We start from the raw sequence: 13,849 nt of genomic DNA on the forward strand, positions 1-13,849 counted from the left end.
AGAAAACTCTCATAGAAAAAAATGTAAATGACAGTCTGATTGAAATTAGAATGCCTTTAAAAACTTAGCTCTCCTACTGAAGTTTCAAAAATAAACTGTGCATGCATATGTGTGTGTGTGATAATATATTATCATTGTTATTAAAATCAGACATATTTGATTATTGACCTTCCACGTGTCACAAAACCAATTTATCACACTGTTTCTTTTTACCCTTCTCAGATAAGAAGACTTGGATCTTACCTACTAGAAATGGAAATGGGACTGATGGCTCACAAAATGCACTATGAGGTCTTGGTAACAAGTATAAATGAAGACGGGATAAACATTTTAATTACTTATAAACATTTTGAATTATTATCCTTGCTATGTTCTCCTTTGCAAAGTCAGAAATTAGGGGATTGGTCCGACAACAAAAAGAAAGTTTAATCTATCTGTTTAATTGTGACACCACTTACTTACCGTATCTGAAAACCACAAGAGATTTGAATCTTGATAGTAGGTAAACATTCCATAGATGGGATTCAAAAGTTCTTTTAACAGTAAAAGAAAAAATTCCTTTGTAACACCACCAGCATCCACTGCTTCTTCACCATCAAAGATTACCTTAAAGTAATGGAACAGAATTAATGCTTCAGGGAAATCTATGACAAATTTTATCTCTTTTCAGCAGACCATTTTCTAAACTCAGGACAAATGAAGGAAAGTATAACAAAGAATATACACTGATGCAACGTAAACTGCTAGGTGTGTCTGTTGATCATTGTTGGTAAAGTTTTAACAAGGTACTTATAGATACACAAAATTTTTACTAGGTGCTTCAAGGGATACAAAGGAAGTCAGAAATTTACCACCTGTCCTTAGAAAGTCTACCATCTATTGGCTGGGCGTGGTGGTTCACGCCTGTAACCCTAGCACTTTGGGAGGCCGAGGCAGGCAGATCACCTGAGGTCAGGAGTTCGAGACCAGCCTGGCCAACATGGTGAAACCCTGTCTCTACTAAAAATACACAAATGAGCCTGGCGTGGTGGCGGGCACCTGTAATCCACTACTCGGGAGGCTGAGACAGGAGAGTCGCTTGAATCTGGGAGGCAGAGGTTGCAATGAGCCGAGATTGCGCCACTCACTCCAGCCTGGGCAACAAAGAGCAAAATTCCGACAAAAAAAAAAAAAAGAAAAAGAAAGTCTACCATCTGCTTAAGGCAGAAAGACAGACATAAAAGCAGAGAATACTTTTTATTTTTAAAGAGTCAAATATATAATGAGAGGTAAATATTCTGGCACATAGAAAAAAATGATTTTTCATTTAACTTGAATAAAAGAACACTTTCTGGGAGAAATCACTCTCAATAGGGTTCTTGAAGTAACTGCTGCATGTAGAAGGGAAGAGGGTATTCTAATCAGACACAGACATGGGCTCTGTGAGGGAGTGGGAGTAGGCATGCTGGATACATAATGGTTATTAACAGTAACAACTACAGCAAATCAACAAATGACATGGAGTTTACTACATGCCAGCTCTTAAACTCTATTAACCTAATCCTCAGAACAGCGTTATGCGTAGAGTCCTATTATCCCCATTTCAGAGATAATGACTCAGGCACAGAGCTAAAAACAGCATTCAAAAAGCTTACACTTGTGGCTGTCTTCAAGATTGCCTAGAGCAGGACAAGAGTAAAAGTGGGACAGAGACTAGGACCTGGATTACACAGATGCCAGCAGAATACTGCTACAAAGCAAGAACTGCCTCACCTGAATTACCTATTGAAAACAGGGCAAAAAGAAAAGCTGTATCAAAAATATAGCCCAGAAGTTCTGGGGAGAACAACCAGGCAGATTGATGTGACTGATGCTACTGATTAGGAATTTTGGAAAGGGTAAATTATGGAGCATTATTTACCCTTTATGGAGATGATCAGTTCATTTCATGCCTATTACATTTCTGAAAGTGGAACTTATAAAAAGATTACCAATAGGGATATGGAAGTTGTCTGAGGGAAAAGATGAATGACTTTAAACAATTTCAAATAATTCACTAAGTATTTCTAGAATACCTACTGTGTACCAAGCATTATGTCAAGCCCTGGAAATATGCATGATCTATGGAGAGAGAAATTTTTTTTCATTTAATAATTGGCAGGTACTAGGTGTGCCTCTCATAATAGGCCAATAGCTTCCCAGATGATTTTACTACCTTTCCATTTTCCTATTTTACCTTCTTTCTCTTAAATCTTTGATATCCACAATCTTCCTAAATGGTAGCTTAATAGTTGTAATTAGTCAAAGCTTTCATTTTTGTTGTTGTTTGCTTGTTTTTGATAGACCTGGAACTGGTACACCAAAGACAGCAGAAGAAGACAAAGAAAGCACTCTAAACTTTCAAATAATCCACTGGCATTTTTACCCAATGTTACACTGAGATGTTCTGTTTGGTGATTTGACAAAAGAAGGTGATTCAATTCTTGTAAAATGAATGAAAGAATGGCGACACCCCACAATTTTAGTAAGATCATTGCTGCTTAATCAACACTGAAGAAAAATTGCCAAGGTATTTAGAGGAATATCCTGAAGGAACTCACTTTGAGAGGCTTTTTCAAATCAATATCAGAATGAATGCTCAGCTCTCTTAGGGCATCTCCGACAAGGTTGTTTCTGCGAACGTGAAGGACCAGGAAGGGGCTTCTGGCCAGCAGAGGCTCCAGGGTGAGAAGCATGAAGACATTCTGCAGGTTGGCTCCATTGACTGCCACCTGGAATGGCACAGTCAAGAACACAGTTACTCAGAGCACATGCGTGAGTTGGGAGAGCAGTCAGCTGTGCTTCTGGACTTGGCGGCGCTGACTGCACCTCCATTTGGTTCTTTTTTTCCCTCTTAACTTCCACAGATTTTCTAAGTTACTTATGTTTACGCAGCACACAAGTCTTTCTAATCTGGACTCACAGAAACTAACTAAAACAGTTTATGAATCATATGATCTATAACCAGGTCCAGGAAAGTGACTTAAACCAGTTGATTAATACTAAAATAGTATCATGCTTAAAGAAACATGGTAGAAAGTGGGTAAAAACCACAACTTTCAAAATGGCAGGAAAAGAAAGCTAATAACCACTTGTTAAAGAGTTATTCTTTGAAAAATTTCATTTCTCTTGAAAACCTCTAAACTGTCAATCTAACAGATACAGCGATATGAAAACAAACACATATACAGATAGATGCAGTCAGAGCTGGAAAAAGACAGACAGGCAGACAGTCAGAGATGGAGAGGGAAAGATAAATGAAGTTATATATCTATATCTACCAACAGTAGGAATTGGAGGATTTGAGCTACTAATTCAGAAATGTTTTTGTGGCTTGTCAAAATCAATTATACTTTATAATAAAAATGTGTATTTAAAATAAATTATTAAATAAATCTCTATAACAAGTTTTTATTCAACAAAGAATTCCCAAGTTCCATTTAACTCTCTCTCTCTGTCAGGAGTCAGCAAACTAAGGCCCCACATATCAAATCCAGCCTGCTGCCTGTTTTTGCACAGCTCTTGAGCTAACAATGGTTTCTACGTTTTTTTTTTTCTGAGATGGAATTGTGCTCTGTCACCCAGGCTGGAGTGCGGTAGCACAATCTCGGCTCACTGAAACCTCCACATCCTGAGTTCAAGTGATTCTCCTGTCTCAGCCTCCCGAATAGCTGAGATTACAGGTGGGCACCACCACGCCCAACTAAGTTTTGTATTTTGGATAGAGACAGGGTTTTACCATGGTGGCCAGGATGGTCTTGAACCCGACCTCAGGTGATAAGCCTGCCTCGGCCTCCCAAAGTGCTAGGATTATAGGTGTGGGCTGCACCCGGCACGGTTTCTACATTTGTTTAATGGGTGAAAAAAATCAAACGAAGAATAATCTTTCACCACATGTAAACATTATATAATATGCAAATTTCAACATACACAAAGTTTTGTTGGAATATAGCCATGCTCATTCATTTATATATTGTCTATCACTGCTTTTATGCTAAAATAGAGTTGAATAGTTGTAACAGAGACCATACGGTCCCCAAAGCTTAAAACATTTACTAAGTCATCCTTTTGCCAATCTCTAATCTACATAAATGTGTATCCACCCATGTGTGTTATATTCAACACAAATTACTGAAAAGTTTCAAACAGCTTTAAGAATTATAATGGAATTTCAACCAAATATGTCTTCTCCTATTAGAAAAAATTACAACTGAATGTCTAGAAAGGGAGAAACACATTAAAAAGAGGAAATAATTTCTAAAATATAATACCTGCATCTGTAGTTCAGCATCTGTCTGTAACATTTTGGTCTTGGCTTGGGCATCAAAGATGAAAGGGTAGGAACAAAGTGTTACAGTATCCTAGAATAAAGCACATTACTGACAGTATTATACTATTCCACAGAAAGTATAGCTGGAAAATATAAAAGCAAATTTAAAAGGATCATTTACCTGTATTATTGATGGTCTAGCCTTCTGTGTAAAGAAAATAAAAGTCTCTTACTTAAATTGTAAAACCTGAATTTTAATCCCTCCAAAAGTAAAATATAAATAACAAAACACAGAACCAACCTGACTACTGGCCATAGAACTAACACCATTTGAATGGCTGACTAAATTTTAAGGGAAAAGATGTTTTGATGGCCACAGAATGAGAAAAAGAGCAAAAGCAATTAAAAAATATTTTTTATGACTTTTAAAGGGCATGTCACTAACTCTCCACAATTCACAGCATTAACAGAATTCTCTTTTATAAGAAATCTAATTCCAAAACAGGAGCTTTATAACCTTGACTTCACAGGTTAATCTTTGTTGGGTAAAGTGGACAATACAAATTACATTTTATTTGTTAAATGATGTTGCATCTTCCTACACACACACACACACACACACACACACACACAGGCTGCTACTCTTAGGAGAAACCAAGTATTTGGAAAGAATTTCAGGAGCATCTAAAGAGGACTTTATCTAGTAAACTGTTGCTGACTCAGCACTTAGACTAGTACTCGGCCTACAGAATGCATTCCATGGATATGTGAATGCACCTGTCAATAAACTTTGGAGGGGAGTAATGGTAAAAATCCACAACCACAATGAAGGACATCTAGGAGATGAGTTACAGTTTCACTTTTTGTTAAGCTGTGTAACAAACATTAACTTAATATTAACTTCATAGAAACAAAAAAAAAATCAACAATATAGGTCATGTTTATCTGTAGCAAGAATTACCAAACAGAAAACCATAGGTGTATTCTCAGAGATCTGGGAGTACTCTATATATTTCTTAATGATATCCTAAACAAAATTAGTAAAACACATTAAGTTATATTTGTTTGAATAACTGCATTGGCATCATGTTATTATTTAATTGTCCAAGTGTAGTGAGAAAAGAGAGAAGCAGTCTTGGCATGTGGATGCTGCATCTGCACCTAAGAAAAGGCCAATGCGGTCCTGGCTTGCTGCATGAACGTGGTTTAATAGCAGTTGAAGGAGAAAAGAGAGGTGAGTCATCCCAGCCAGATGGGCAGTGGAACTCAAGCACCAGGGCCTGATAGCACACAGGCCACATCCACAATGCAACTGGGGTTTAGGTTCAGTAAGACATGCTTGATCATCACATAAAATCAATGAGGCTAATCTGCATTTTATTGCTGTTAAAGTTTTGCTTGTATTTAATTTATAAATTTGGTTTTATAACTGTACTATATCAGAACCATATGAATAAGCAGTATGTACCTCCTTTTGTCCTTATGGATATTTAAATACAATAATTTAAAAGCAATTTTAATTAAAATCTACCCTGTTAACCCTTTATAACTAGGTTCCTCCAGGGATCTTGGCACATTTCTCTAGACAGAGAAACACTAATCGAAGAAACAATTCCAGTCCAGTGAGATCAGGTATGAAATCCTGCATATATCATCCAGACCAATCTTACTCACTCTCATGCCTACATATCCAATTACTTTGAAGTTAGAAATCAAAATGACTAGAAACAAAAAAACAAAACCACACCATAAAAACAGCACTATACAAAAAGCTAAATCATCTTCTAGTCTAGGTACCTACAAAAGATATAAGCATCCTGGGAAAGAAAGCAGGCTTAAAACTGGTGCCAATATTCAGAATTTCCTCATCTGTTTCTCAGAAAAGATTAGTTTACGCAAAGCATTATTTGCCTATTCTCAAGGGAAAAGAAAGATCTTGAACGAGTGTTGGTCTATAAAGCAAGATAAAGTTTTTAGATACTTCAAACATAAAAGTGACTATGGAAGAAGTGATAACACAAAACAGTTCTGGCATTACAGAGTCCAAGCCTACTTAGTATTTTTAAGTACATACTGGCATTTTAGTTGGTGTAATGCAGTTATTTCAGATATCAATCAGCAGTTTTTTCTGTATTTCTTGGCTCTTTCCAGTCCCACTCCTGTTCTCTGACTCTCTCTCCCCACCCTCTTCCTGTAATCCCCACCTCAAGCCTCCCTGCATCCCTTAAATATCCACCTTCTGTAGCTCATAGTCCCTCTCAGCATCCCTCACCTTACTCCTTCCCACACCCCAGAGTTGAAGGAACCCAGTTTTGGAAGCAGGCTGATCTCTCTACTGGAGAAAGGGAGGAGTTAAATTGAGGGCAGGGTCACCATTCTCTCCACTGAGAGGGATGGCTGGAAAGAAATCCAAAACTGCCTCAGTTAGGAGCCACAGCCAAAGCCAGAGAGACACTGCCCAGAGCTGGTGGTCTAGAGGTCTCAGGTGAGCCAGCAAGGCAGGCAGGAAGATACGGAAGCCTTACAAAACGGAAGTGGCAGCTCTAAGGAAGGCAAAGGATGGAAGGGTATTCAGTCAAAAGAAGCTGCGAATGTGTAACAAAGGTCTGCTTATACATCCACAGACTTTTCATAAGTCTGTAAGTTTTTGTATTTCATATATAATAATTTAATTTCATTTTTATTCTGTGAATGCTGAATATTTTAGAAATCGTACTCACTCTTGTATTTCCGTATTATACGAAATAAATCTGCATGATTTTGTGCCACTATTGCTATTCATAACCTAGAAGGATGCACATAACCTGAGAGGCTACTTGTCTTGGACTATCCATTCCTCAAAAATGAGTTTCACAGACTTAAAACTAGTAAAGTACTAGTGGACCATATTTCAAGTCTCCCTGCCTGAAACAGGGCTGTACTGTGACCTAAGCTCATTTCTAAAGCATATGAAATAGAAGCAATGAATAAGTAAATGGAATAGAACAGAAAAATTGGGAATATCGTTTTTTTAAAATACGAAGTCAACATTTCCTAAATGTGGCTGCAAGTGGGGCAGGAGGTACTACACGCACAGGTGCAGTGCTGGAGAAGAAATACAGCCTCCTCTGCCTTAGGGCCTGTCTTGTCTCACACGTGCACAATACTCACAACTGGAGACAAAACACTGCCTGGCTTTGTCTCCTTTAACACATACAGCAAGATGTCGAGCTTTATCTAGCTTTTATTTTTGAAGGATTGACATTGTGGCACTGACTTTCCCCACTTGTGCTGCCCTCTAGAGGAGCCCACCAATCACTCACTCTGTGCTATTTGGTTTTTAAGTGCAGATAAGGCAAGTTGCTGATTGAAGTAAAGGAACCACTACCACCTCTTCTTTAAAAGGAGTAAAAATCAGCCACTTTAGAATGTTCCTTCTGCACACATGTGTTAGATCCCTTTGGGAATTTTTCACTGCTGCTTCTGGGCTAAACACTCTGCAAAGGTAGACACCATATCCATACATGTTTCCACTCCCAGTGACTAGCAGGCAGACAGCACACATTAGGTGCTCAAGAAGTGTTTAGTGAAAAATAGTTATTGAGGGCTTATTATATGCTAAGTACTCTGCTAAGTAAGGTCTTTCCATGCTTTCTCACATTTAATTTCCACAATCTGTTATAATTCTTATTCACAAAAGAGGATGCTGGGCCTATAGAAATTAGGTAATTTGTCTAAGGCCACGGCCATTAGACCAGAGTTGGGAATTGAACCCAGGTCTTTTTGGCTGGAGCCTATGCTCAACAATATGCTACACAGCCTCAGCTAGTAACAAGCTAAAAATTCCAACACACCAAAAAAATCCATTTATTATTTAAAAGTAGTTAAAATAAACAAAAATAACAAATGAAATAGCTTTAGTATTTTAAGTTAAAATCCAAAATATCAAGAAATTTAAAATTCAATTTCTAATATCATTGTACCTCATACACTAGAAAAAATTCCACAAAAATCACAAACGGTCATAGACTAATTTCATGTAATTTTCCATATTTCTTTAATAACTGTTACAGTTATTGAAAAGATGAGCATCTGTTATTCAAGATCTGATATTTGTTTATCAAATGTTAAGAGAAAGGAAGTTTAAAATATTGTAAAAGTTACTTCATTATCTCTACTCAGAGACTACTGTCATACTAATCTAGATTTTAACATGAGCAACTTCTTCTTCAGGGTAAAAAAGAATTACAATTTGTTAGACTTATTTTATTCAGCATTAAGTCACAGAAAGGGTAGATTAGAAATCAGAAGAATTGACTTTTATTGCTAATGAAATTGGTGGAAAAATTGTTTAAGTTCCATTTCCTCATCTAGAAACAAAGCAGTTGGCCTAAATAATTCATCAGGCTTATTTTACCACTCATAATGTTGTTATTCAGTGAATAATTATTCATAAATTGATAAAACAGAAGGGCTTATTTTTTAATAATTCCTAAATTTGAAAGTGAAAACAGAGTTCATTACTAGCCTTCATGTTAAATTTCCCAAGTCAACCCATTTAGAACACTCTAATTCATTTATATTAAAAAGTATTTTCTTGGCCAGGCACAGTGGCTTACCCCCTGTAATCCCAGCACTTTGGGAGGCCGAGGCTGGTGAATCACTTGAGCTCTTGAGTTCAAGACCAGCCTGAGAAACATCGCAAAAACCCCATCTCTACAAAAAATACAAAAATTAGCCAGGCGTGATGGCACACACCTACAGTCCCAGCTACTCAGGAGGCTGAGGTGGGAGAATGGCTTGAGCCTGGGAAGCAGAGGTTGCAGTGAGCCGAGATGGTGCCACTGCACTCCAGCCTGGGTGATAAAGCCAGACTTTGTCTCAAAAAAAAAAGTATTTTGTTTTCTCAGGGTAATCATAAAATCTTATTTAAAAATAAAACACTGTATGCATTTTTTAAGTCTCTAGAGAAAAAAATACAACATTGTGTCTAGCATTCATCATCCATTATTTGACAAAGAAAACAATCCTGCTTGTTCAGTTAGATCAGCCTATTGAAATGCCTTGCTTTTGGAGACAACTGCTGACTTCCAAAAACCCCACAGGAAAAATATTGCCCTAATATTGGTGATGAACCTGCTACACTGGCAAGGACTCACCTCAAATCTGCTGCCCACGGCTTCATAAAATACAAGAACTAAATTATCATTCTGTTTTCCGACCGAACTCAAATTTGCACATACTCCACAGACGGGCGATCCTAAAGAGCCTTGCATATATCCCAAGCCAGTGTGCTATCAAAAGGAGCAGTTCCTGCCATGCCAGTGGCGGTAGGCAGGAATCCACAGGCCCCTGAACGGCATATCTAAAATATAGTGAGACAGCGCTGGATCAGGGATGTGTGACACTTTCACACACATAATTCTCAATCAGAAGGGGCCTATGGGGTCCAGGTAGCTGACATATGATGACTGAAGTAGGCTGTCAGAAGACAATAATTACCAAACGATCCTTCCTCAATGGCAGGGATAAATTAAGCTGCAGTGGGAATTGTGGCATATACACAAGCCTCATCTAAAGAGTCACTCTTGAACTCTGGCCACTTGCTGTCATATGGGAAGACAGGTCATATTGCCAGATCTTCCAAGTTTCAAGGAAAGCTAAAAATTCATATTTGCATTTGTCTTGGTTTTTTTTTTTAATTAGGGTTTTAAAAAACCTAACATAACATGTACCATCTTAAGCATTTTTAAGTGTACAGTTCAGCAGTGTTAAGTATATTCACACTGGTGTACAACTGGATCTCCAAACTTTCTTATCTTGCAAAACTGAAACTATACTCATTAAATAGCAACTCTCTGTTTTCCCCTGCCTCCAGTCCCTAGCAATCACCATTCTACTTTCTGTTTCTGTGAATTTGACTACTTTAGATACTCTGATTTTTAAAAGGTGGCAACTTTTAATGTGTAACATTCTGGGTGACTACTCATTTATGACTCCTTATAACACTGATGATTACTTAAAGCACTTCCAAGTTTCTAGAATGCAAAAGGCCAGCTGGATGAAGAATAGGTGAGACACTGACACCAAAGTCAAAGACATATTATAGCACTCACATGTGCTTTTCGTATAAAAAGACTAAAGCTTTAAAATATGCTTTATGAATTCTTACCATCCCTGCTTGATGCAAGAACCACATGAGGTAGTCTTCCTGAATGTCCACGAGACTGGAAATCTCAGGAATGTAAAATGTATCATATTCCACATGCTTCACCTTAAGATTTACCTAATGAAGAACAAAATACAGACAACTAAAACATGGCTTCGCAAAGAACATCTCACAAGCATATTTTACCCTACCATCTAATTACCCCCTCCCCACTAGCACCTCCTATGCTCACCTTATATAACTTCTCCAAGAGTTTGAGAGCTGCTGTAATATAATTGTTAAACAATACAGGAATTAAGAATGTCTTTCTTCCCCTCAGTAGATAAAGGACTGCACCTTTATAGAGGTTTACCAGCTTCATGAAATATTTCGGGCATACCTGAGACCACCAGTTATCTTTAGAAAGAAAGAAAGAAAAGACATTATTTCAACACGTAATCTTGGGCAACTATTTATGTCTTCTGCCTGCCAGTTAAAAATTGCTTTGTCTAGAAGATAAACATTAGTCTAAAATGCATTTTCCCAAAACTGACTTTAAAAAGAATCCATTAAAACATTTTTGGAGAGAACAGCAGCTGTACAAGAATCCCTGGAGTTCTGTTTTTTTTTTAAAGCTTGGTCTGATTTTTTACAAAGACTCAACCTGAAGGTTAACTCACAAGTCCAATTCCAGACTACATGTGGACAAGAAACACATATTTTGGGCAGGAGTGATCCCCACTGTATTAATCCAAAAAGTATTCTTATGTCCTAGTGCTTTCAGCTACCACTAAATCCTGAAGCAGAAATGCAAAGGATGACACACCCTAGAAGCAGCAACAATACGGCAACCATTCCCTTCCCTTTAAGAGGTATCATTAGTTGAAAACTGCCATTTTATTTCTCACCAAATAATGCTTTCTCATAACCAGACAAGAAAATTATAGTACTGGCTTATATTTCATTGGAAATAAACTCAGCCATACTGAAATATTTAAAGAATGAAATAATATGTCTAAGATTTCCTTTAAATATACTCCAACAAAAAATAAAAAGGCGGTGAGGGCAAGAGACAGATGAAATAAAATGGGCAAAATACTGACAACTGCTGAATTTGTGTGGTGACTATCTGTAGCATACTCTCTACTTTGGGGTATTCTTTTAAATATCAATAATTAGAAGTTAAAAATAAATTAAGTGTGAAATTGAATAATTATGTTCTCTTTGTAATGTCCAGTCTGGAAAAATAAAAATGAAAAAACTCTAAAACTTCAAAGTGAGGTAAGATTCCTTCTAATATTGCCACCTCTCTGTTTCACATCAACTAGAACACCTGAGAAAATGTTCCCCAAAAGGCTTTTGATCTTAAAAAAATTAAGTACTAACATTTACTAGTGCTTTCATTATTATTTCTGTTTTTATCTCTTCTACAAAGGTGGAGGCAATATAGAAAAGCCAGCATTCCACCTTCAGGAACACAGTCTCTTTATTCGTGGGGAGACCACACTCAAGTAACATCCCAGTCCATCTGGAACACAGAAGTTACTGAGCTGCAATGACACCTAACAAAATTTACCCGGGGGGGGGAAAAGTAAAAAGCCAGGTGATAGACTTCCTGCACTTGATTAATAAAAACATTTCAGGCGCTACTCCCATGAAAGACACTCTCCAAATCACTGAGGAACGGAAGGTTTTATCTCAGCAAAGTGTCCGGAGCCTGCAAAATCAGTGTGGACTCAACTGTCCTAAAAAAGAAAAACAAAACAAACATTTGGTAAGTCCACACTAGGTCATTTTCTTTCTCTTCTTTTTTGGAGACCTCTGTATCACCAAAACCGCTCACTTCACTCCCACCCCCTAAATTAGACATAGGAGAAACAGCGACCAATGTACACGAATATTGAGGCCCTATTTATTATAAGCAAATGTGGTAGAAAAAAGTAGTTTCAAATTAAATAAATTAGGTTTGTGAATATTATAAAATCAAGATTATTCTGGCATGAGTCATTTCAAATAATCTAAATAATGGTTTTATTTTCAACTTGAAAATAGGGTTAGCTAAAAATTAACAGCAAAGGAAAAAAGGTTTTAAGTGTTAAGGATATTAAATGGCAACAAATAGATTCTTGGATCTCAATCCACTGGAGCCAGGAGTCACACCAACAAAACAAATGAGCATAAAACCACTGATACCGAGGTTAGCAAATTTACCTAGTACTTTGCTGGGGTTTGTATCCAGCCGCAGAATGGCCATAGCCAAGGGAATAGTCAATGTTATATAATACTTGGAATCCTGGAGTAGGGGAAACTCAGGTAGTATTAAATAGATTCTCATGGCTTCAACATCTGGTGGTGAGCTTGACAACTGGGGAATCAGGCAACTTTCAAAACTGTTCAAAATCTGTATGAGAGAAAAGAGTAATGAGAAATTCAAACAAACTTGAGATCTAGTGAACTTATCTCTAAGTTCATAACCTATTTGATAGACCCTCAACTCTCATTCATTCACTATGCACTGAGAACCTACTATGAGCCCTACACTGGTCTAGGCTCTCAGTACATATCCATGAAAAGAAAAGCCAAGGATCCCTGCCAGTGCAAACTGTATATTCTAGAGGGGCACTGCCTTGGAAAGGTTTAAGCCAAAAGAAAACAAAAGGTAGGTCTAATTCCCAAAGTAAATACAAAATTAAGATTTGGAGACTTTCACTTTTCATCTTACTCTTTTCACTTGAAATTGAATTCATCAATACAAAATGCATTTTAAGAATGCACTTTACAAATATAAGAAACATACCTGTTCTAGAATCATGGAGTGCTGAGAGTTCATTAACTTCTCAAATAACACCCTAGTTGAGTTCAGGTCAATCCCAGGGATTTTGGGACTCGTTTTAAAATGTTCATCAATTCTAAACAAACAAAATAAAAAAAGTATGTAATAAAAGAAAAACAAAGCAAACACTCTGATAGGAATTATAAACAAGTAAACAAAATACTATGTTCTTACTAATCAGATTTAAATTTGACCTGGCAGATAAGATCCACAAAAATACCGCATTTTGCGTAAATCTCAAAATAATAAACCCAAAATAAAGAATAGTATTTCACAAAGAATAAAACACACTGGAATTCCTTTTACAAGAATTTTCAAATTTTTAAATCTGTTTTCCTTCAAGTCAAAGTACAAGGACTGCCATATGAATTTAAAGCTATCTTGAAGTTCATAAACAAAGAATTATTTCCCTGATTTCGTATCGTGTTTTTTGGTTTTCTTTCTGTATTTGTGGCTCATTGAACTAGATGTAGATGCTGTTGCTTGGTGCAAATAACATCCCCTGTGCAAATTGGTCCACTCATTAACAAACGCAGTAGCAACCTCCTTTGTTGAAAGCCTTTCTTATCACAAGCTTTAAAATAAAAACGAGGTTGCCCGG

The 13,849-nt window shown here is 37.0% G+C and overlaps 1 protein-coding gene across 2 annotated transcripts in view; it reads right to left on the bottom strand.

Moving 5' to 3' along the window:
• The window catches only part of HERC3 (HECT and RLD domain containing E3 ubiquitin protein ligase 3), a 123,074-nt gene that overhangs the window by 26,389 nt on the left and 82,836 nt on the right, over window positions 1-13,849 (bottom strand). For both annotated transcript variants that reach the window (XM_017848385.1, XM_017848386.1), the window contains exons 13-20: window positions 13,213-13,324; window positions 12,627-12,816; window positions 10,669-10,832; window positions 10,440-10,553; window positions 4,470-4,493; window positions 4,290-4,379; window positions 2,580-2,750; window positions 463-606 (exon numbers count right to left, since the gene is read on the bottom strand). In XM_017848385.1, coding sequence (XP_017703874.1) covers window positions 463-606; window positions 2,580-2,750; window positions 4,290-4,379; window positions 4,470-4,493; window positions 10,440-10,553; window positions 10,669-10,832; window positions 12,627-12,816; window positions 13,213-13,324 — 1,009 coding nt within the window. The remainder of the gene's footprint in view (window positions 1-462; window positions 607-2,579; window positions 2,751-4,289; window positions 4,380-4,469; window positions 4,494-10,439; window positions 10,554-10,668; window positions 10,833-12,626; window positions 12,817-13,212; window positions 13,325-13,849) is intronic.

The sequence above is a fragment of the Rhinopithecus bieti genome, unplaced genomic scaffold, assembly GCF_001698545.2.
Source record: "Rhinopithecus bieti isolate Rb0 unplaced genomic scaffold, ASM169854v2 scaffold_31076, whole genome shotgun sequence".
Classification (NCBI taxonomy): domain Eukaryota; kingdom Metazoa; phylum Chordata; class Mammalia; order Primates; family Cercopithecidae; genus Rhinopithecus; species Rhinopithecus bieti.